This window comes from Ahaetulla prasina, chromosome 15 (genome assembly GCF_028640845.1).
Source record: "Ahaetulla prasina isolate Xishuangbanna chromosome 15, ASM2864084v1, whole genome shotgun sequence".
In the NCBI taxonomy this organism is placed as follows: domain Eukaryota; kingdom Metazoa; phylum Chordata; class Lepidosauria; order Squamata; family Colubridae; genus Ahaetulla; species Ahaetulla prasina.
Window position 1 is genome coordinate 13337041 of NC_080553.1, and position 25058 is coordinate 13362098.

A 25058-nucleotide genomic window follows, 5' to 3' on the forward strand; every position below is an offset into this window, starting at 1 on the left:
TTCCCTCCTAAATTTCTCCATCACCTCTTCTCTCCAGAGCTCCACAAACCGTAATCTTCTTATTTTAAGTTCTCCTCTCTCCAGAATAACTCGTGCTCCTTCCAACCGCAGGGAGAGAAAACCCCCGCACTCCGGAGCACTCCACCACGCCACCGATATTCCTTCCTTCTCCTCCTCAATTCTTCTCCGTGCCCTGTTCACCACCAGGCTGCTGCAGTTATAATCCAATGCCCCGTGTCACTGGGCACAGCGCCCAGGCGACGACCAAAATAATGGCCGCGGCCTGTGGCCTCCGAACCCCGCCGAGCCTAGGACGCGCCAGCATCGGTCCCCACAGTCCTGTATGTCGGCTGGGAGACCCCTGGCGAGCCGTCCGTGCGGCAGGTGTCCTTTTCGGAACACCTGGCCCCTGAGGGCCTCGGCGGCGGCCGGATTCGGGCGCTGGAGGCAGGAGAAGCCTTCCAGACGTCCGTTGCCGCTGGATACCGGAAGTCGTCCTGCAACATTCAGTTTTAAGCAGGTCTTTCAAGATAGGGAAAAAGCATTCACAAAGGCACCTCCCATCAATTTATTAGTTGGGCAAAGTGTACTTCAGTATGAAAACAGATGCCAATGGGAAGTTCCCATAGAAGAGAATATTTCTATTCTCTTCTTGAATTGTGGGGTCCTTGGCGCTCTCTGAGCTTGTTGGTTTTCTTGCAGATGTTTCATTACCAAAATAGGTAATATCATCAGTGCTAGAAGGTAGAGGAGGAGGAGGAGGAGGACAACAGTGGGGTCCTTGATGCTTTCTGAGCTTGGTTGTTTTTTTGGAGATGTTTCATTACCCAACTAGGCAACATCAGGAGGAGGAGGAGAAGGACTGTGGAGTTCATGATGCTTTCTGAGCTTGGTGGTTTTCTTGTGAATTGGAAGAGCGGAGGGGGGGGGGAGAGACAGTTATGGACTCCTTGGTGTTCTCTGAGGTTGGTTGTATTCTTGAAAGATGTTTCACGCCTCGTGGTGCGACCGGAACAATCTGGAACTGAACACACTCGGCTGAAACCCCCAGCACCTGCCCTGAGAATACCCCAAGCTTGGCTCAAGTTGAATCTTGGTTAGGTTTTCCTTTTCTTCTTGGCAGCTCAACGTGTTGGGCAAAAACCAGCCCGTTTAATTAGTTGACGGTTCAGTGCAAACCTAGAAAAATTACCGGTAGTTAATTCCGTGATCAGGGGCCGGTGTGTGGTACAAATGCAAAATCTTTCATGGGTGCATTACAGTTCTTTGGAAAAAAGGCCACTCCTTGAAGCTTTTTCTTCAAAACTGACTTGAATCTTCCTCCTCCTCCTCTTCTTCATCTCTTTCTCCTCCTCCTCCTCCTCCTCTTCGCCTCCTCCTTTTCCTCCTCTTCCTTCTCCTCCTCCTCCTTCTCTTCTCCTCCTCTTCTCCTTCTCCTCCTCCTCTTCTTCTTCTCCTCTTCCTCTTCTTCTCCTCCTCCTTTTCTTCTTCTCCTCCTCCTTCTTCTCCTCCTCCTCTTCTTCTCTTCCTCTTCCTCTTCTTCTCCTTCTTCTCCTCCTCTTCTTCTCGTCCTTTTCTTCTTCCTCTCTTCTTCTCCTCCTCCTCCTCTTCTTCTCCTCCTCCTCCTCTTCTTCTTCTCCTCCTCCTCCTCTTCTTCTTCTCCTTCTCCTCCTCTTCTTCTTCTCTTCTTTTTCTTCTCCTCTTTCTTCTCCTCCTCCTCTTCTCCTCCTCCTCTTCTTCTTCTCCGCTGCCTCCTCTCCTCCTTCTTCTCCTCTTCCTCTTCCCCTCCTCCTCCTCCTTCTCCTCCTCCTCCTTCTCCTCCTCCTCTTCTTCTTCTCCTCCTCCTCCTCTTCCTCCTCCTCCTCCTCCTCTGGGTTGAACTGTGGGATCCTTGGTGCTCTCTAAGCTTGATGGTTTTGATGTTACCTACCAAGAAAGCCACCAAGCTCAGAGAGCACCAAGGACCTCACAATTGTCAATATCTCTTGCCATCTTCTTTACACGGAGCCAAGACTTGACCAGGAACAAAGTGGCTTCCTCTGTTTTAGGGAGCAGAGTTTTATTTAGCAAGGCTTCGATCAGAAACGGGAGACCCTGAATAATGTTCTGCTAAGAACCTTGTGCTAGACCGGCGGTCACCAACCAGTGGTCCGTGGACCGCTGGTGGTCTGTGAGAAAATTTTGGTGGTCCACCGAAAAATCATTTGCATTTTTTATATTGCACTAAATACTATTTATCTTTTTTTAAAAAAATCATATTAGTGGTCCGCGGGATTTAAAATTATGAATTTAGTGGTCCCTGAGATCCGAGAGGTTGGTGACCCCTGTGGTAGACCACCAACTTTGAGGATTAAGAGGTCCAAGTTTCAGCTCGTGAGATCTCCAGGTAAGGTGTGGAAAAGATCCTTCCTGGAGGCTGGTGCGAATCATTTGGAAGAGGACTCTTGAGTAAAACCAGGGGTGAAATGCTCCCAGTTTGCACCGGTTCCCCCGATTAGGTAGCAACGGCAGCTGCTGGTTCAGAGGACCGGTAGCAAAAATCCCTGGCCCCCCTTCCTCTGCTGAGCCGCACCATCAGCAGAGGTTTGGTTTTTTTACTTTTAAAAGTTTTTCTTCAGCTGAAACATGCCTTGAAAAGTAAAAAAAAAAATCCTCTGATGATCGCGGGGGCTGAGCAGAGATCATCAGAACACTTTAAAAGTTTTTTTTTTAAAAAAAACCCCTTCAGCCGAAGGGGAGGAAAAAAAAGAAGAAAACCAGAGGTTTTAAAAGCCTCCTCTGGAGATCCCAGAGGAGTTTCCTGATCCTCACAGGTTTTTAAACTCATTTTTTAACAGCCCCCACTTACAAGAGCCCCCACCCAAGCCCAGCCAATTCTCCCTCCTCACTTACCTATAATTACTGCTCTTTTGGGCTGAATTATTGCTCTTCAGCTACTGAAGAAAAAAAAAAAGGTTGCTTTGACTTCCTGCTTTGCTGGCTGAGGAATTCTGGGATTTGAAGTCCACAATAAAATAAAATAAAATAATGAAATAAAATATTTGTGCAGCTTTCTGAGATTTGGGGTGTTTCTGTAGTGTTTCACTCTAACTACACAAACACACAAAATCTCAGAAAGCTGTATATGGCATTTTGAGAGTGTGTGTGTGTGTGAGGTGTGTGTGTGTGTGTGAAGTGTGAAAGTTGCTTTCTGAGCTTTTTGTGGCTGTGTGAAGTGTGAAGTGTGAAGTGCAGCTGCTTTTACACTGTGTGTGAGTCAGTTGTGTTGTGTTGTGTGTGTGTGTGTAAAGTGCGAAAGTTGGTTTTTGATATCTCTTATTGCTTTTTATTTTATTTTATTTATTTATTTTATTTGCATTTATATCCCGCCCTTCTCCGAAGACTCAGGGCGGCTTACACTATGTCAAGCAATAGTCTTCATCCATTTGTATATTATATACAAAGTCAACTTATTGCCCCCAACAATCTGGGTCCTCATTTTACCTACCTTATAAAGGATGGAAGGCTGAGTCAACCTTGGGCCTGGTGGGACTAGAACCTGCAGTAATTGCAAGCAGCTGCTGTTATTAACAGACTGTCTTACCAGTCTGAGCCACCAGAGGGCCCTTTTTATACTTTGTTTATTATTTTTATTATTTATTGTTATTGGCCACGCCCACTCAGTCATCTGACCACCAAGCCACGCCCACCAATTAAGCCACGCCCACAGAACCTGTAGGGAAAATTTTTAGATTTCACCCCTAAGTAGGTTGGCTACTTAGCCAAAGGTCGGCTCAGACCATATTTCTCTTGATAACTTTCTGAAGGTGACTCTGTTTTTCTTTTCCTTGCCTGCCCCGCAGAGAGCGTTCGGCGCCCTGTGCCATAGTACCCATCTGTACGGCAGGAGGCTGGTCCTGGAATGGGCGGATTCAGAGGAAACCGTGGAGGCCCTGAGAAGAAAAACGGCAGAGCGTTTTCACGGTACTCGATCTGAGTTCTTCGTTTTGTTTTTTTAATTATTTGGGGTGAACGGAAGTGACGGGACTGTTTGGGGGCATTTTGAAGGGGGAAAAAAAATTGGATGCCCTCTTCCTCCTCTTTTTTTTTTCTTCTCCTCCTACTCCTTCTCTTCCCCACTCCTGCTTTTGCTCCTTCTCCCTCTCCTTTTCTTTCTCCTCCTCCTTTCTCTTCTCCTTCTTCTCCTTTCCGTTTTTTCTTCTCCTTTCTTCTTCTTCCTCTTCTCCTCCTCCTGTTATTATTATTATTATCCTCCTCCTCCTTCTTTTCTGCCTCCTCATATTTTTCTTTTCTTCCTCCTCCTCCTCTTCCTCCTCCTCCTCCTCTTTTTCCTCCTTCCTCTTCTTTTTCTTCTTCTTATCCTCCTCCTCTTCTCTTCATCCTCCTGCCCTCCTCCTCTTCCTGCTCCTCCTCCTCTGCTTCTTCTCCTTCTCCTCCTTCCCTTCTCCTCCTCTTCTCCTCCTCTCCTCCTCCTCCTCCTCTTTCTCCTCCTCTGCTTCTTCTCCTCCTCCTCCTCCTTCCCTTCTCCTCCTTCTCCTCCTCTTCTTCTTCTCCTCCTCTTCCACCTGCTCCTCCTCCTCTTCAACCATTGCAGGAATATCTGCCTTTTGCTCTCTCCTTCTTCCAGCGAAATGGACAAGTTTGGCTTAGAATGCGCCTCTGGCCGGCCAACCTCTCTCTTCCACCACCCCTCACCCACCTCCCACCGCCTTTGTGTTGACTAACCAAACTTAGCCCCACTGCTTGGTCTCTACCTTCAGCGCCTTGAACCCTTCCCTGTTCAAAGGAACAGGACGGATGGCGGGAGCGACAGAAAAGAAACTCCCCCATCCCATGCCCGCCCGCCCACCCGACTTGGCCACAGAGAAATCTAATGGCCTGTTTCCACGTGCCTGTATCTTTCTACCCACTCACCCACCTGTTTTCCCTTTGTTAACCCCGCAACCTGCCCCCCCCCCTCCACTTTCCAAATATTTGGGGCGTCCCCACCTCTGGAGCCCAGAGAGCATTCTTGGCTGTTATTCCATTTGGAAGCTGGGAGGGGGGGGGGAAATGCAAAGAGAGAAGGAAGAACCAGGCTCCGGCTGCGTGTGTTATTTCAAAACACAGGGATATTTCAAACAGCATGCCCAGCAGTAGAAGCAACCTTTCAAGTTTTATTTCGTGGCCACGGTGGCCTGGGGAATCCATTGGCTGGAGCCTAATAGCAGCAGTGGTATCTTTTCTTTTTTTTAAAAAAAAAAAATCTTTTGTTTGCCGTTCTTCAGCGAAAGGAGGTGAAATGGGTTTTGTATTGGCTTTGCCTTCTGCTTCCTCTCTCGTTTTTTTTCCCTTTTGTCAGTTTTGGAAGGCAATTTTCTTTTTGCTTCTTAACGGCCACATATTTTAGCTGGGGAAGTTGGGAGGGGGTTGTTGTTGGAGCGGTAGAAAGTTAGTCGTAACAACATTCCTTATTCGAGGACTTTTGCCTGTGTCTGATGGAGACTGCCTGAAGATTGTATCCAGTTGAGTGCGAAGAGTTGATTGGACAATGTGGTGAACTTGTGGGGGTGGGGCAGGGCTGTGAACTGTCAACTGGGTGTGAAAAACCTGGAAGCTTTCAGTTTCGGGTTTTCCCAGCTGTGCCAACATGACATCTCTAATAAATTGGAACTTTGAGGAACCTCAATCCTCAGAGCCTTATTTCGTTGGGGGTCGTTCTGTGGAACCCTGACATTGTTGCTTCGGGGCGGATTCCTGCAGAGGGTCGGTCCTCTCTCCATCCTTAATTTGCAGAGCTGCGTCTATGGAGATTCTTCATCATCCAAATCGTGGTTGTCTCAAAGGTGCTATTTTTTTTTTTCAAGAAGCAACTGGATTTTCTGGTTTTTTTGGGTTTTTTTTTTCTCTTCGAAGACGTTTCGCTTCTCATCCAAGAAGCTTCTTCAACTCTGAATTTGGATGGTGGGGAAGGGAAGGATTGATCCTCCTTGCAGATAGCTGGTCATTTTTAGCATCCTTTTTAGAGGTCGTTGAGGCCGCTTGGAGAGGTTTATCTGTGTCCTCGGGGTCGATCAGAAAGGTCGGAAATTCAGCCGTTCGAATCTCCTGCATGAGCAGGGGGTTGGATTAGATGACCTCCAAGGTCCCTTCCAACTCTGTTACTGTTAGTGGGTCACCTGAGCGGTGATCCTGGTTCCTGGAGTCTGCAGTTTTTTTTCCCCTCTGGAAATCCATTCCTACTCCCACACCATTCCAAAGGGCTTCATCGGCTTCATCATGTCTCATGTCTCGGCTCCCACATAACCAGGATAAAATGTCTAGGGAGAATCTCATTCACCCAGGTCATGGTTGTCCCAAAGGGACACTTCAGATAAACGGTTATCTAATCTCTTCTTAAAAACATCCAGTATTGGAGCATTCACAACTTCTGGAGGCAAGTAGTTCCATTGGTTAATTGTTCTCACTGTCAGGAAATTTCTCTTTAGTTCTAGGTTGCTTCTCTCCTTGATTAGTTTCCACCCATTGCTTCTTGTTTTACCCTCAGGTGCTTTGGAGAAAAGCTTGACTCTTCTTTGGGGCAGCCCCTGAGATATTGGAAGACTGCTATCATGTCTCTCCTAAGCTTGAGTGGTGGGATGGGACAAGGTTTGAAATCCTTCCTTCCTTCCTTCCTTCCTTCCTTCCTTCCTTCCTTCCTTCCTTCCTTCCTTCCCTCCCTCATTCATTCATTCATTCATTCATTTGGAAATTTATATTGCTGCCTATTTGCACATGGCGACTCAAGGTGGCTTACAAGAATACAAAACAAAAGGTGCTTTTTCAGGAGGCAACTAGAGACTTTCTGGTTTTTCTTTGAAGATGTTTCGCTTCTCATCCAAGAAGCTTCTTCAGCTCTGACCGGATGGTTGGGAATGGAAGGATTTAGAGTCTTTGCAGACAGCTGGTCATTTGCATCCTTTTTAGAGGGTCCTTGAGGCCACTTGGAGAGGTTTATCTGTGTCCTCAGGGTCACCTGAGTAGTGCAAATGGGTGTGGAGCCTTTTAACCCAAGAAGGTTTCACACCTGTTTGCACTACTCAGTGACCTGAGGACAAGCCTCCAAGTGGCTTCAACAACTCTCTCAAAGGATGCAAATGACCAGCTCCTCTGCAAGGTGTATAAAGCCTTCCCTGTCCCCATCCAGACAGAGCTGAAGAAGCTTCTCGGGATCAGAAGCGAAACATCTTCAAAGAAAAACCAGAAAGTCTCTAGTTGCCTCCTGAAAAAGCACCTTTTGTTTTGTATTCTTGTAAGCCACCTTGAGTCGCCATGTGCAAATAGGCAGCAATATAAATTTCCAAATGAATGAATGAGGGAGGGAAGGAAGGAAGGAAGGAAGGAAGGAAGGAAGGAAGGAAGGAAGGAAGGAAGGAAGGAAGGATTTCAAACCTTGTCCCATCCCACCACTCAAGCTTAGGAGAGACATGATAGCAGTGTTCCAATATCTCAGGGGCTGCAACAAAGAAGACTTTTCTCCAAAGCACCTGAGGGTAGAACAAGAAGCAATGGGTGGAAACTAATCAAGGAGAGAAGCAACCTAGAACTAAAGAGAAATTTCCTGACAGTGAGAACAATTAACCAATGGAACTACTTGCCTCCAGAAGTTGTGAATGCTCCAATACTGGATGTTTTTAAGAAGAGATTAGATAACCATTTATCTGAAGTGGTGTAGGGTTTCCTGCCTAAGCAGAGGGTTGGACTCAAACAGGGGTAGTCAACCTTTTTATACCTACCACCCACTTTTGTATCTCTGTTAGTAGTAAAATTTTCTAACCGCCCACCGGTTCCACAGTAATGCGCCATGTATCGTCGTCTGTGCATGCCTCTCGCGCATCGTGGATTGGGTTTGGGGACGGGGGGGGGACCACCAGCTACCAGCTCTGCTTGTCTGTTACAGCTGGGTGGTGTGAGGGGAGATGCGCAAGCTATTGTGGGACGAAGCTCTTTTGTTTGCGGTCGCACTATAGCACCACTTAGTTTCATTTACGTAATGTGAACTAAACTTACGCGCGGGCAATACAAATAGTATATTTTCAAAATTTTAAATTATAACAGAGAATTTTAAGAAAACCTAATGAAAATGTTTTTAAATAATGCTATGGAAATTTTTTAAAAATTCAATTAAATTAAAAAAAAAAAAAAGGAAAGTGCTTCAGTATCAGACAAAACCCCTACCGCCCACCATGAAAGCTAGAACCCCCACTAGTGGGCAGTAGGGACCAGGTAGACTACCACTGGACTAGAAGACCTCCAAGGCCCCTTCCAACTCTGTTATTCTATTCTATTCTAAGTTGAATCTTGCTTTTCCCTTGCAAATTGTCCCGTTCCCTTCATTCCGTTTTGATGGAACGGATGCAGAAACTGTAACACCTGACGGGTGTGAATCGGACCGACTCCCAATTGAAGACTTGATTCGGTTTGAGGGTGGGAGTGTGGGGGAAAGAAACTGGGTCCAATCCAGCCTTTTTAATCAATGGGAGACAGGATCAGAAAGAAATCTCATTCCGATGGCCTCAAGCTGGATTTCCGGAAGGCCGCAGAGGAAAGCTTGCTGGGCGTGCCCAGCAGCGCCTGAATCTTTTCAGAGGCCTCTGATTCAATTTGTCTGTTTGATTTGGCTTTCCGATTCAATTAAGCCCCGTCAATTGGAAACGGAAATTAAATCTCCTTCAAAAGAGGAATCTCCTCCCCCAGCCTCCCCAAATCCATTTTTTTTTTTTGTGCTGAACGCAGCTTGGCAAAGCCGGGTTGCAGGATCTTGGGAAGCATAATAAGAAACCCTTGATCTTCCTAGGTGACCAACCCAGGGCCTTTGGCAAGAAAAGGAGGGCATCTCGGCTTGTGGTGAAGGGTGGGAAGCCAGATTCAACCTTTGCGAGGTTCCAAATGCTTGCAGAAGTTGTGTCGTGTCCCCCTCCCCCTCCGACGACCGGGTCTAGGAAGTCCGTATCAAGTGTGGCAACGAAGCCTCTGCAGCTTTGCCAAATTCCTTCGAGGTTTATCAGGGCAGGCAGGAGTCCAAGTTGTGACTTCAGCGATAGAGTCCGATATCAGCAAACTAGATGAGACTTTGCTTGACTCAAGGTTGGAATGCCAAAAGCAGGTCCTTTATATAGGCTGTGGGGTGTGGCTCCATGACTCAGCATTTATCCAGGCCTGCCCTTCCCTTCCTTCTGCTGGCATCGCCTCTCAGATCTCCAGAAGCGAGGATCCTCCCACTTTGAATTTTCTTCTGCTGTTTGGGAAAGGGAGGGGTCAGAAGGAGTAGGCCTGAGCAATTCCAATCCCTGGCTGGCTTCCTCTGACGGCTGAACCAAAGGAACACACGCCGTATGAGTGAGGTTTATTGGGCTTGTTTGTTCACTCCTGGAATCCTCTCCAGCCCTCTCCGGGGGCTGGAGGCATGACAGGCCGTTCATCTTCATTATCAGACTCGGAGTCTGATAACAGGCCCGGTTGGAGATGGGAGGGGCCCAGCTGAGGAGAGGAGGAAGGACGAGTCACAACAAGTTGTCTGCTCAAGACCTCCAAGACCCTCCTTCCTCTGGGGCAGAGACAATCTTGTAGCTGCACTAAAACACCTGTTCCTCTGTGCGCTGGCTTGAAATGAGGGGATGTGTCCTGCCGATGCGACGACCCAGGGCGTGACACAAAGGCAACACAGCCAGAGAACCGATATGAGTCCCTTTATTATCACCCAACTGTGCCCCCAATGCCCCTTTCAACTCTCCGGCCTGGAGAGAGCTCTTCCACCAACCTTTAACTGTCTTTGGCTGGCAATACTTCAGTCCCAAACGCTGTAAGCAGAAAACTTCTAACAAAAATTCCAAAGGCAAGACGAGGTAATTAATACGGCAGGGTAAGCAAAATAAGGAATTCCACCAGTAAAATAATACATGGCAATAAATCAAACCCGTTGGGAGATGCCAGGGTTCAAGGAAACACCAAATAAACTCAGTGTTTGTCCCCAACCACCGCCCCTCCCATTTGCCTCTCCTTTAAACTCCATCCCCAGGTGTGCCTTGTAAAGAGGATCGGGTCCCTTTCCTCCCTCATAAGCCACGCAACCCACGTTGCTCTCTTCTCCATTCCTCCCTGCGCTGCCTAGGATGAGAAGGGGGTGGGCCTTGGTCTTCATCCAAACCCCCTCGTTCTATCTCTCCTCTGCTCTACCCAGCCTGACTTTGTTCTTCCCCAGTTTTTTCCACAGCCAATGGATCGATTCTCTGTCAGGCATTCCTCTTCCCCTTCAGATTCAGACTCTGACGGGCATGACACCAATGACAACAATCCATCAGTGGAACGGCTTGCCTCCAGAAGTTGTGGTTGCTTCAACTCTGGAGGTTTTTAAGAAGAGATAGAGGGAGATAATTTTAAGAGAGATACAGGGATGTGGTGGCTCAGTGGCTAAGAAGCTGAGCTTTGTCAATCAAAAGGTCGGCAATTCAGCGGTTCAAATCCCTAGCGCCACGTAACGGGGTGAGCTCCCATGACTTGTCCCAGCTTCTGCCAACCTAGCAGTTCGAAAGCCCGTAAAAAAAAAATGCAAGTAGAAAAATAGGGACCACCTTTGGTGGGAAGGGAACAGCGTTCCGTGCGCCTTTGCTGTTGAGTCATGCCGGCAACATGACCACGGAGACGTCTTTGGACAGCGCTGGCTCTTCGGCTTTGAAACGGAGATGAGCACCGCCCCCTAGAGTTGGGAACAAACTAGCACATATGTGCGAGGGGAACCTTTACCTTTTACCTTTAACTTGGAAGCAGGAAAACCAGGAGGGGAAAAATAGATAGATAGATAGATAGATAGATAGATAGATAGATAGATAGATAGATAGATAGATAGATAGATAGAGAGAGATAGAGAGAGAGAGATAGATAGATAGATAGATAGATAGATAGATAGATAGATAGATAGATAGATAGATAGATAGATAGATAGATAGATAGATAGATAGATAGATAGATAGATAGAAAGGTAGGTAGGTAGGTAAGTAGGTAGGTAGATGATAGATAGATAGATAGATAGATAGATAGATAGATAGATAGATAGATAGATAGATAGATAGATAGATAGATATTCATATAAGTCTCTCTTTACTTACCCAACTGACATCCTTTCCATGTTGGTGCAAGAGATGGAGGTCTCCTCATTAAGCTTCCCACGACCCTCCCAGGCTGGCTCTGCCTTCTGAGCTCCCTCCCCCCCCCCTCACCAGCCATTCCAGGCTCAGCCCTGGATGGGTTGGTGGGAGAATTTTCCTCCTGTCAGTTTAATTCTTTGATCGATGGGGACGAGCAGGAAGACGCAACCCAGCGCAGCTGGCCTCTCAAGTTACCCCTGGCAGGAGATCGCCCAGCACTGTCGGGGACGGCTGAGTGAAATGTTTGTGGAGCCCGCCGAACACAAGTCAATAGTAATTTAGCCGGATTGGGAGCAGGTTCTTCCTCCTCACGTCTCGCGGCTCCCAGGAGGCAGGAATGCATGCAGGATTATTACTGACTCTCTCGGAAATATTTCCAAAACAATCCTCCAAGAGAAGCTGTACGTTGTGGGGGTGGGTGGGGAGGGGAAGGGGATGGTTGAAGGGGAGGGAAAGAGTGGAAGGAAAAAGGAAGCAAAGAGAGGGGGAGCTTTGAAAGCCGTCGGCTCCAATTCCAGCGCCGGAATTCGTTTGGAAGTTTCTCGCAAAAGATCTCTCGGGAGAAGATGTTGAAGAGAAGAACGGAGTTGGAAGGGACTTTGGAGGTCTTCTAGTCCGACCACACACACCCCTCCCCTGTCTTAGGTTGACCTCCTTTTCTTTTGAGGGGCTGCCAACAAAGAAAAGGGGCTCCAGCTATTTTCCAAAACACCAGAAGGGCGAGGCAAAAAACAACGGATGGAAACTAATCAAGGAGAGAATCGACCGAGAATTAAACAAGAAATTGCTTAACGGTGAGAACAACCAACCAGTGAGACACCTTGCCTCCAGAAGTTGTGGGTGCTCCATCTGTCGTGTCCCACTCTTCCTCTGACGGCCGGGTCTGGGAAGTCTGTCTTAAGCGTGGCCACGAAGCCTCTGCAGCTTTGCCAAATTCCTGTCAGAGTTCTCAGGGCAGGCAGGAATCCAAGGTGTGACTTCAGCAACCAGATGAGACTTTGCCTGACTGAAGGAATGCCAAAAAGCAGATCCTTTATATAGGCCATGGGGTGTGGCTCCATGACTCAGCACTTATCCAGGCCTGTCCCACCCTTCCTTTTGCTGACGTCGCCTCTCCATTCTCCGGAAGCGGGGATCTGCCCACCTTTCGTCCTCTTGCTCAGCTGCCGGCCATTCCAGCTCATGGCCGGCCTCGCGCTCACACGCTGTAGGGAGGTTTGTTTGCTCAGTCTGTCCGGGCACGGTGCCAGGGCTGGGGGCTGGAGGCATGCCAGGCCATTATTTTTCACTATCAGTCTCTGGCTCAGATAGGAGATGGGAGTGGCCCGGCTGCGGAGAGGAGGGCGGGCGAGGCACAATACCATCACTGTAGGTTTTTAAAAAGAGACTGGATAGCCACTTGTCTGGGATGGTATAGGGTCTCCTGCTTGAGCAAGGGGTTGGACTAGAAGACCTCCAAGATCCCAATTCTATTATTCTTTTAAACCCTCCTGCTCAAGGAGCAGAACCTCTACCACTCCAGACAGTTGGCTGTCCCTCTAAGGTAAAAGTTCCCTCGCACATACATGCTGGTCGTTCCTGACTCTAGGGGAGCGATGCTCATCTCTGTTTCAAAGCCGAAGAGCCAGCGCTGTCCGAAGACGTCTCCGGGCTCTTGTGGCCGGCATGACTCAATGCCAAAGGCTAACGGAACTCTGTTCCCTTCCCACCAAAGGTGGTCCCTATTTTTTCTACTTGCATTTTTTTTTACCTGCTTTCGAACTGCTAGGTTGGCAGAAGCCGGGACAAGTAACAGGAGCTCACCCCGTGACGCGGCGCTAAGGACTCGAACCGCCGAACTGCTGACTTTTCTTTTTTTTTTTTATAAAAAAGTTTTATTTTTACATTCATATCCAACAACTCATCCAATGTACAGTCATATACAATTAGTCGGGCTTGCCCAGTCACCACCCCCTCCTTTTAACTCTCTTCCCTCTTCTACCTTCTTCTACTTTCCAAACCTTCCTCCCCTTCTCTTATCTACATCCTCTCCTCCCTCCACCCTATTCCTTCCTTCTCCCTCTTCTACCCCTCTTCCTTCCTCTTCTCCCTCTTTTACCCCTCTTCTCCTCTTTTCTACCTCCTACTCTGTCCTCTTTTCTCCCTCCCCACCATTCTAAAATGGTAGCTGGGCAGACCCGACCCTACATTAATTATATTTATACATCTTCAATAATCCCTGTACATTAACCATCACTCCATCTTCTACCCTCAACCCCACCCCAATTCCCCTCCCCCTTACCCCCCACCCCCCACCCCCGACTTCCCAGAACAAAATGCAGGGTATCAAAACTAACAATCATAATCCAAAATAAATCCTAAATTATAATCTCTAGTCACTCCACACATAATCACACTCTCAATTCCCCTCTCCTTCAAAAATATATCTAATACAAAATATTTCCTAAATTTACTCATGCTATTCGATATTTTTTTATCTGATACTTATTTCGATCGACAAGCCCAGCGTCTTAGCCACTGAGCGTCCCTACTTCAAAGTTAAGAGTTGCAAAATAAAGGCTTTTGCTCACGTTTGGAGAAGATCAATCAATCCGAATAGAGCTGGAAGGGCCCTTGGAGGTCTTCTAGTCCAACCCCCTGCTCAAGCGGGAGACCAGTGGCCATCCAATCTCTTCTTAAAAACCTCCAGTAATGAAGCATCAGGAACTTCTAGTGCCAACTTCTGCTCCACTGGTTAATTTATCTTCGCTGTTAGGAAGTTTCTCCTTAATTCCAGGTTGCTTCTGTGGAATTAAGGAGAAAGAAGAGCTGGGAACAAACAGATTTCCTAATCTTTTTTTTTAAATTATTATTCAGGGAAAGCGGTGGGGAGGAGGAAGGCTATGGGGTCTTTGGTGCCCTCTGAGCTCATTTATTTTCTTGCAGATGTCTCATTACCTGTCTAGGTAACTTCATCAGTGGTGGAAGGGAAAGGGGGAGGAGGAGGAGCGGATTAAGGGAGTTGGACTAGGAAACCATCAAGGTCCATCTAGTTTAATGAAAAGAAGGACCAGGGGAGACATGATAGCAGTATTCCAACATCTCAGGGGCTGCCCCAAAGAAGAGGGAGTCAAGCTATTCTCCAAAGCACCTGAAGGCAGGACAAGATGTAATGGACAATAGCTTATCAAAGAGTGCCTTGGTAAGGTCCCACTTGGAATACTGCATCCAGTTTTGGTCGCCACGATGTAAAAAAGATGCTGAGACTCTAGAAAGAGTGCAGAGAAGAGCAACAAAGATGATGAGGGGACTGGAGGCTAAAACATATGAAGAACGGTTGCAGGAACTGGGTATGTCTAGTTTAATGAAAAGAAGGACTAAGGGGTGACATGATAGCAGTGTTCCAATATCTCAGAGGCTGCCCCAAAGAAGAGGGAGTCAAGCTATTCTCCAAAGCACCTGAGGGCAGGACAAGAAGCAATGGGTGAAAACTCATCCAGGAGAGAAGCAACTTAGAACTAAGGAGAAATTTCCTGACAGTGAGAACAATTAATCAGTGGAACAACTTGCCTCCAGAAGTTGCAAATGCTCCAACACTGGAGGTTTTTAAGATGTTGGTTAACCATTTGTCTGAACTGGTGTAGGGTTTCCTGCCTAAGCAGGGGGTTGGACTAGAAGACCTCAAAGTTCCCTTCCAACTCTGTTATTCTATTCTTGTTATTCTGTTAAACCCAAATAAAGTTTGCCCAATTCTATGTTTGCATGGCATACTGAACCCCTCTACCCCCAGCAAATACCCTGCATAAGATGGTAGTCAAAAAATTTGGATTTCACCACTGATCTTATAGCACCATGCTAGGACATAATTTTCCCAGCAGGCGAGTTTGTAAAACACACTAAACGCAACTCGATCTTCGCTCCTTTTCTGAAGTATCATGTGAACCCATGCTTAATATCTCTATATAACGTTTCTCTTTTCTTCCCCATCCAATCCCGTTCGCATGAGCCGGGCCCTGAGAATCTAATGAGGGAAAAATTGCAGTAGCAAAAGAAGACAGAAAACGCTCGGCGTTTTTATTTTTGATATTATGCATTTTTATCTGCTTCATCTACTTTATTCTGAGCTGCCTAGAGTCACGTACGGGAGGTGGCTGGCTATATAAATCCAATAAACAACATAAATAAAACGGCGAGCTGTTCGAAGCGAGCCGCGAAACGTGAGCCAAGCCGAGCCGCGAAGCCACAGAATCTTCCCTTAAAAACGAGCATTTCTTTTTTTAAATGTTTCTTCTGCCTTCAATGACACCCACTTTGCTTCTTCTGTACAATACCAGCATCAAACCTGGGTGTGATCCAAGCCTGCTTGTTGCAATTTCATACACGAAACGCCAATTATAACCCCCCCAAAAAATATATGATAGGCATGCCTCCAAAATACACCCACAGCTATAAAATGCATACCAATTTTTGCAATCCAGCTTGGTGAACACAGGTAGTTTTTCGCTTACAATAGTTCGCTTAGGGACCGTGCGAAGTTACGACGGCCCTGGGGAAAAAATAAAATGGACTTACGACCGTTTTTCACACTTAACGGCCCGTTGTTGCAACATCCCTGCGGCCACGCAATTGAAATTCAGACGCTCGGCGATAGATTTGTATTTAGTTTAGTTTATTGTCGTTGCACATGGTATGTAAATTAAATTAAATTTATGGCGGTTGCAGGTCGGACGGACCATTTGGCGTCCGTCTGACAAACAGGAAGCCAGATTCCCTTAACGACCGAGTTACTCACTGAACGGCCGCAGCGATTCACTTTAACGACTGCGACAGGGAAGGTCCTAAAATGGGACAAAGCCCACTTCGCAACACTCTAGCTTAGCAATGCAGTCTTAACCAAGGCATCATAAAGTGGCCGTTGATTCTGTCAATCTTCGTGATCTTGAATCTATCCGTCTCTTAATGCTGGGCTCAGTTACGGTCGTAAGTCAAGGACTGTAGAGGACCGTATTCCTAAATTCAATCTTTATTAATTAGGCCTTGGGCCGTATCAAAGCGCAGAATTCCAGAAACAAATTATTACTAACATTTGATAAAAGCCAGTGGGGAAATCTAAATTTCTTTCCTACCGGTTCTGTGGACGTGGCTTGGTGGGTGTGGCTTGTGGGGTCATGTGACTGGGTGGGCGTGGCTATGTAACCATGTAACTGGGGGATCAAAAGACAGAAACTCACTAACAATGTCCTGCTGGAGCAGGGTTGGACTAGATGGCCTCCAGGTCCCTTCCAGTCCTCTGAAGCTGTGTCTGAGTGCCAGGTTTGTAGTCCTTCCTTCCTCTCCTTTTTCCTCCCTTCCTCCTTTCTTTCTTTCTTTCTTTCTTTCTTTCTTTCTTTCTTTCTTCTTTCCCTCTCTCTCTCTCTCTCTCTTTAACCTTTTAAAAGCATTTTTTTACAACCTCTTCCTCGGCTGAAGAGGTGGTTAAAAAACTTCTTTTAAAAGTTAAAAAAAAAAAAGGCTCTGACGATCGCGTGGCTCAGCTGGGCATGGGGTGAGCAGGGATTTTTGCTACCGGTTCTCCGAACCGCCTGCCACCGTTGCTACCGGATCAGCCAATCCGGTCTGAACCGGGAGCATTTCACCCCTGGATAAAAGCAATTTAAAAATGGGAATTGGATAAAATACAATTTTTAAATGAAATGGGACTAAAATACGAATTAAAAGGAAATTGACACCATTATTGTTTGTTCACCATTATTGTTTGTTTTGACTCTGGAACCATTATTAGATAAAATACGAGAATTAATGAAAATAGAGGGAATTAAGATTAGACAATATGAGTACAAAGTTAGAGCTTTTGCAGATGATGTAGTGGTTACGTTAATGAATCCTATAAATTCAAGTAGATTTTTGTTGGAAGTAATTGATAAATATGGAAAGGTATCAGGATTTAAAATAAATCAGAAAAAAACAAAAGTGATAATTAAAAATATGTCTATACAACAGAAACAAAAACTAGAGGAAATGACAGGATTTGAGGTAGTAAAAAAGGTTAAATATTTAGGGGTCTATATTAGCTCATCGAACAAGAAACTTTATAAGAATAATTATGACTTGCTATGGCAAAAAGTTCAGAATGATATGAATGGCTGGAAGAAATTGCAGTTATCCCTATTGGGAAGGATTGCGGCTATTAAAATGAATGTGTTACCTAGATTTTTGTTTCTGTTCCAGATGATACCTATAATTAAAAAGGATAAAAATTTGGAAGATTGGCAGAGTGGGATTAATAAATTTATATGGCAGGGTAAAAAGGCGAGGGTTAAAATGAAAATAATACAGGATTCACGGGAAAGAGGTGGTTTAAGAATGCCTAATTTTAAACTATATTATGAAGCAGTAACCCTCTCAGTAATAAGTGACTGGTTTAACTTAACAGAGGAAAGAATTTTGAATATAGAAGGTTATGACTTGTTATATGGATGGCATGCGTACTTATTTTATGGAAAAAAAGTGGATAGGGCTTTTAAGAATCATGTGTTGAGAAGTGCTCTTTTGCGGGTCTGGAATAAATATTCCTATAAATTAGATTATAAGATTCCTATATGGGCGAGCCCTAGACATGCAATAGAGAATATAAATATAGAACAGAAACAGGAAATGATTACATATAAAGAACTTTTGTATGCTGAAGGAGGTAGATTGCAATTAAAATCATTACAGGTATTAAATGAAGAAGGGAGGAATTATACTTGGTTTCAATATGGGCAAATAAGTGCTAGATGGAAAGAAGATCAAAAAATTGGTATAATGCAAAGGGAGGAAAATTTAATAAAGCAAATTAGAAATCAGACCCAGGAGCATATAAAGAGATTGTATAATGTGTTGCTTGAAATAGATTCGGAAAAGGATTTGGTAAAGGATTGTATGATAAAATGGGCACAGAATATTCAGGAACCAATAATGTTGGAAACATGGGAGAAAATTTGGGTTAGAAATGTTAAGTTTACACAAGCACAGAATTTAAGGAAAATTTTTATAAGATGTTTTATAGATGGCATTTAGATCCCAAAAAATTATCATGTATGTATCCTAATATCCAAGCGAAATGTTGGAGGTGTGATTGTGATGATGCTACATATTTTCATATTTGGTGGACTTGCAAGAAAATTAAGGTCTTTTGGATAAGAATTTGGTGGATTATTCAAAATGTACTGAAGAAGAAGATAAAGTTCCTGCCACAATTTTTCCTTTTGGGAATTATAATGGATTGTACAGGGATTGAGACTAAACTGATTTTGAACTTAATAACAGCAGCAAGACTGTTGATTGGACAATACTGGAAGAAAGAAGAGATACCTACAATAGAAGAATGGATATTGAAAGTTATTAATTTGGCTGAGATGGCTAAAATCTCAGCGTTTTTAAAAGACAATACGCAGGAAAGATATTTAATTGAATGGAAAAATGGATTGATTATCTACAAAACAGATATCAGATTAAGAAATATCAGATTGCCTTTGAATAATTAGAAAGTTATTTTATGTAATGGGAGGGGTTGGGAGGCGAAAAGCTTTGGATGTGGTTATTTGGATTGGACTTTACCTTGTGATTGACCCGGGAAGCCGGGGGTGGGGGAGGGAGGGGGGTGTCTTGTTTTGTTTTTTTTTTTGGGAGGGAGGGGGAAAAAAGGGGGAAAATGTTTTTGTTTTTTTTAAAACTCTTTCAATAAAAAAAAAACAAAAAAAAAACTCTGACGATCGCGTGGCTCAGCTGGGCATGGGGTGAGCAGGATTTTAAGCAGTTCTCCGAACCGCCTGCCACCGTTGCTACCGCATCAGCCAATCCGCTCTGAACCGGGAGCATTTCACCCCTGGATAAAAGCAATTTAAAAATGGGAATTGGATAAAATACAATTTTTAAATGAAATGGGACTAAAATACGAATTAAAAGGAAATTGACACCATTATTGTTTGTTCACCATTATTGTTTGTTTTGACTCTGGAACCATTATTAGATAAAATACGAGAATTAATGAAAATAGAGGGAATTAAGATTAGACAATATGAGTACAAAGTTAGAGCTTTTGCAGATGATGTAGTGGTTACGTTAATGAATCCTATAAATTCAAGTAGATTTTTGTTGGAAGTAATTGATAAATATGGAAAGGTATCAGGATTTAAAATAAATCAGAAAAAAACAAAAGTGATAATTAAAAATATGTCTATACAACAGAAACAAAAACTAGAGGAAATGACAGGATTTGAGGTAGTAAAAAAGGTTAAATATTTAGGGGTCTATATTAGCTCATCGAACAAGAAACTTTATAAGAATAATTATGACTTGCTATGGCAAAAAGTTCAGAATGATATGAATGGCTGGAAGAAATTGCAGTTATCCCTATTGGGAAGGATTGCGGCTATTAAAATGAATGTGTTACCTAGATTTTTGTTTCTGTTCCAGATGATACCTATAATTAAAAAGGATAAAAATTTGGAAGATTGGCAGAGTGGGATTAATAAATTTATATGGCAGGGTAAAAAGGCGAGGGTTAAAATGAAAATAATACAGGATTCACGGGAAAGAGGTGGTTTAAGAATGCCTAATTTTAAACTATATTATGAAGCAGTAACCCTCTCAGTAATAAGTGACTGGTTTAACTTAACAGAGGAAAGAATTTTGAATATAGAAGGTTATGACTTGTTATATGGATGGCATGCGTACTTATTTTATGGAAAAAAAGTGGATAGGGCTTTTAAGAATCATGTGTTGAGAAGTGCTCTTTTGCGGGTCTGGAATAAATATTCCTATAAATTAGATTATAAGATTCCTATATGGGCGAGCCCTAGACATGCAATAGAGAATATAAATATAGAACAGAAACAGGAAATGATTACATATAAAGAACTTTTGTATGCTGAAGGAGGTAGATTGCAATTAAAATCATTACAGGTATTAAATGAAGAAGGGAGGAATTATACTTGGTTTCAATATGGGCAAATAAGTGCTAGATGGAAAGAAGATCAAAAAATTGGTATAATGCAAAGGGAGGAAAATTTAATAAAGCAAATTAGAAATCAGACCCAGGAGCATATAAAGAGATTGTATAATGTGTTGCTTGAAATAGATTCGGAAAAGGATTTGGTAAAGGATTGTATGATAAAATGGGCACAGAATATTCAGGAACCAATAATGTTGGAAACATGGGAGAAAATTTGGGTTAGAAATGTTAAGTTTACACAAGCACAGAATTTAAGGGAAAATTTTTATAAGATGTTTTATAGATGGCATTTAGATCCCAAAAAATTATCATGTATGTATCCTAATATCCAAGCGAAATGTTGGAGGTGTGATTGTGATGATGCTACATATTTTCATATTTGGTGGACTTGCAAGAAAATTAAGGTCTTTTGGATAAGAATTTGGTGGATTATTCAAAATGTACTGAAGAAGAAGATAAAGTTCCTGCCACAATTTTTCCTTTTGGGAATTATAATGGATTGTACAGGGATTGAGACTAAACTGATTTTGAACTTAATAACAGCAGCAAGACTGTTGATTGGACAATACTGGAAGAAAGAAGAGATACCTACAATAGAAGAATGGATATTGAAAGTTATTAATTTGGCTGAGATGGCTAAAATCTCAGCGTTTTTAAAAGACAATACGCAGGAAAGATATTTAATTGAATGGAAAAAATGGATTGATTATCTACAAAACAGATATCAGATTAAGAAATATCAGATTGCCTTTGAATAATTAGAAAGTTATTTTATGTAATGGGGAGGGGGTTGGGAGACGAAAAGCTTTGGATGTGGTTATTTGGATTGGACTTTACCTTGTGATTGACCCGGGAAGCCGGGGGGTGGGGGAGGGAGGGGGGTGTGTTTTTTTTTTTTGGGAGGGAGGGGGAAAAAAGGGGGAAAATGTTTTTGTTTTTTTTAAAACTCTTTCAATAAAAAAAAAAAAAAAAAAAAAAAAAAGGAAATTGGAATAAAACACAGTCTAAAATGAAATTGCAATCATTGAAAGAGTATTCCTAAGTGAAATTAGCAAAAAAGTTGTACGGGTGTTTTCGCTGGCTCCGAATCCAGCCAGCCTTGGCTGATGCATTAGGGGAGCTGCACCCACCCAACCCCTGCCTCGTGTTATTCCGCTTAGTGGTACATTATTGGATTCTTGAAGACTTCATGTCTGCGACCATACAGATGTGTCAGCTTTTCCCCCACCCCCCCACCCCCTTTCTTCTATCCCTTACCCTTCCCTTCCTCTTTCTGGCTCTAGTAATTGCTAAGAAAAAAGAAACTAAGCAAGATTTAGAGAAAAGTGGGGGGGGAAAAAGCTACCAGAAAAGTAATCAAGACTTTCTCCCCACCACCTCCCCACCCCACCCTGGATATGTACAAAAATCCTTTTGTTGACCTATTTATTTTATTTGTCAATTATATATGAGATAACAGGCAAAAGTATAAACATAATTTGGACACATGAAAAGAGTAAGTAAAAAAGGAATATTAGGACAGGGATGGTAGGCACGCAGGTGCGCTTATGCACGCCCCTTACAGACCTTTTAGGAATGGGGTGAGGTCAACAGTAGACAGTTTAAGCTTAAAATTTTTGGGGGTTTGGGGAAGAAACTACAGAGTCAGGTAGTGCATTCCAGGCATTGACCACTCTGTTACTGAAGTCATATTTTCTGCAATCGAGTTTGGAACGGTTTACCTTGAGTTTGTCTCTATAATTTGCTTGTGTATTGTTGTGGTTGAAGCTGAAGTAGTCATTGACAAGGTAGATAATTTTATGTACTATGCTTAGGTCAGACTGAAGTCTACGTAGTTCTGAGTTGTCTAAGACCAAAATTTGCAGTCCGGTGGCATAAGGTATTTTATTGCGAGCAGAGGAGTGGAGGACTCTTCTCGTGAAATATCTCTGGACTCTTTCGATTGTATTTATGTCCAATATGCAGTGCGGGTTCCAGACAGATGAGCTGTATTCAAGGATTGGTCTAGCAAAGGTTTTGTATGCTCTAGTTAGTAGTACAATATTACCAGAGAAGAAGCTACGCAAGATTAGGTTAACAACTTTTAGTGCCTTTTTGGCAATGTTGTTACAGTGGGCTTTGGCACTTAGAACTTTAGAAAAAAGATTTACCTAAGCTAAAAGTTTTGCAGAAGGGTTGAGGGTTAGAGTTAGGGTTAGGGTTAACCAGTGTGAGCTGGTTACACTCAGCTGTTCTGACCTAGGCTTCCTTAGAAAGTATACCGCACAATCTTTGTCTCAGCAAACCTCTGGCTGGGTGACTTTGGCCCAATCACCAGGAGTTCTAGTCCACTTTTGGCACAAAAGCCAGCTGGGTGACTTTGATCTCATCACTAGGAGACAGTGAGTTCTAGTCCCGCTTTATCATGAAAGCCAGCTGGGTCACTTTGGTCCAATCTCTAGGAGACGGTGAGTTCTAGTCCCGCTTTAGCATGAAAGCCAGCTGGGTGACTTTGGTCCAATCACTAGGAGACAGTGAGTTCTAGTTTCTGCCTTAGCCATGAAAGCCAATTGGGCAACCTTGGGCCAGTCACTTTCTCTCTCTCTCAGCCCACCTGATCTGACATAGGTGGGGGGAAACAGAAGGAGGAAATTGTGTTGGACATACGTAGGTAGTTTGTAAAAAAAAAAAAAAAGTTCATACCAATAAATAAGAGAAACCCAGAGATTATTCTTGAAATATTCTTAATATCTTTTTTATATTGTGGTGACCAAAACTGGATGCCATATTCCAAGTCTGGTCTTACCAAGGTATAGCCATTCACCGGTTACTTGTTTTTCCCTGTCAGGAAATTTCTCCTTAGTTCTAAGTTGCTTCTCTCCTTGATTAGTTTCCACCCATTGCTTCTTGTTCTACCCTCAGGTGCTTTGGAGAATAGCTTGACTCCCTCTTCTTTGGGGCAGCCCCTGAGATATTGGAAGACTGCTATCATGTCTCCCCTGGTCCTTCTTTTCATTAAACTAGCCATACCAAGTTCCTGCAACCGTTCTTCATGTTTTAGTCTCCAGTCCCCTAATCCTCCTTGTTGCTCTTCTCTGCACTCTTTCTAGAGTCTCAGCATCTTTTTTTACATCGTGGCGTAGACAACTTGGCACAGACTTCCCGAAAATATGGCTTGCTTTTTCTCTTAAAGTTCTGACTCTTTATCTCAACTGAGGGAAGTGGGGACGGGGAGGGGGGGAGATTAAAAGTGTTCCAGGCTCTTTCCCCTCCCCCCTTACAAACTCCCCCTTGTTCTCCCCTCCCCCACTTCTGCCTCCCTCGACAATTGTTAAAAACACAGGAGCCAGAAGTACCACCATCCTGGCTTCCTGTCAAGGAATTAATTGAAAAATAAAATCATTGGCGTTTGATTGGGTGGGAGAGGAACTCCCCAAATGTAAAACCGTTTGGTTGGGAATGGAAAAAGCGCAAGGATTTGGGGAAGGGGAAGCTGGGGTGGGGAGGGGGGGAGGGGAGCGGGGGGGTGTCCGCCTCTTGTCAGGTTAATTTCCCTTATATTGATGTTTTTCTGACATTTACTGGCTGTTTATCTTGGGAAGCAGCTGTAACGCTGGGAGAAAATGCAGCAGCTCGTTCTGTCTGTTTATTTTACACCCGTTTTTTTTTCCCTGAGTCCTGGAAGAAAAGGAAAAAAAAAAGTACATTTATTTGTTTGTCGGAGAGACAGGCGTTTTGATGGGGAAAAGATTGGGATTTGAACAGCTGTTCTCCACATGGAGAGAGAGAGAGAGAGAGAAGAGAGAGAGAGAGAGAGAGAGAAACGAGGGAAAAGGCAGAAAAGAAGATTATATAAGGGGAAGGATGAGTTACACCGTCTCCCACAATTCGCATGTGACTTTTTTTAAAAAAAAAAAAGCTGGGGCAGTTACAGAGCGCTATACAGATCATCCTTGATTTACAACCACAATTGAGTCCTAAAGTTCCATCGCTAACTCATTAAGTGAGTTTTGCCCCCATTTTACAGCTTTCCTTGCACTGTTGTTAAGTGAATTGCAGCAGAGAGGATAGGATAGGATAGGATAGGATAGGATAGGATAGGATAGGATAGGATAGGATAGGATAGGATAGGATAGGATAGGATAAGAATAGAAAGGATAGGATAGGATAGGATAGGATAAGAATAGATAGGATAGGATAGGACAGGATAGGATAGGACAGGACAGGACAGGATAGGACAGGACAGGACAGGAGGAGAAGGAGAAGGAGAAGGGAAGAAGGAAGGAGAATAGAATAGAATTAGAGAAGGAAGAGGGAAGGAAAATAGAATAGAAAGAGAAGGGAAGAAGGAAGGAGAATAGAAGAGAAGGAGGAAGAGAGAAGGAGAAGAGAATTAGAAGAGAAGGAGGAAGAGGGAAGGAGGGAGAGGAAGTGGGAAGGAAAACAGAATAGAAGGAGAAGGGAAGAAGGAAGGAGAAGAGAAGAGAAAGAGGGAAGGAGAAGAGAATTAGAAGAGGAGGAGGAAGAGGGAAGGAGAAGAGAAGAGAAAGAAAGGAAGAAGGAAGGAGAATAGAATAGAATAGAATAGAATAGAATAGAATAGAATAGAATAGAATAGAATAGATGGCATGGCATGGCATGGCATGCTCTTGGATCTACTTAACCATGGCCCTTCTGCATTGCTGTTAAACCTTCTTGGAGTCTAAAGTTGGTGCGTTTTGTTCTTGCGGATATCCTATGCCTTGTTGACTCTTCAAATGTAGTGCAACGAAGTTAGCAATCTAGCCTAAACGAAGAAATCTAGCTTAAGAAAGAGAAGGACTAGGGGTGACACGATAAATGGAAGAGGGACTGGGCTTATTCTCCAAAGCACCTGAGGACAGGACAAGAAGTAATGGGTGGAAGATCACAAAAGAGAGATCTAACCTCAACGTAGACCGGGA

General features: G+C 43.9%; 1 protein-coding gene across 7 annotated transcripts in view; it reads left to right on the forward strand.

Moving 5' to 3' along the window:
* The window catches only part of RBM19 (RNA binding motif protein 19), a 190598-nt gene that overhangs the window by 69338 nt on the left and 96202 nt on the right, over positions 1–25058 (forward strand). For all 7 annotated transcript variants that reach the window (XM_058158301.1, XM_058158300.1, XM_058158303.1 and 4 more), the window contains one exon: positions 3843–3963. In XM_058158301.1, the coding sequence (XP_058014284.1) occupies positions 3843–3963 (121 nt within the window). The remainder of the gene's footprint in view (positions 1–3842; positions 3964–25058) is intronic.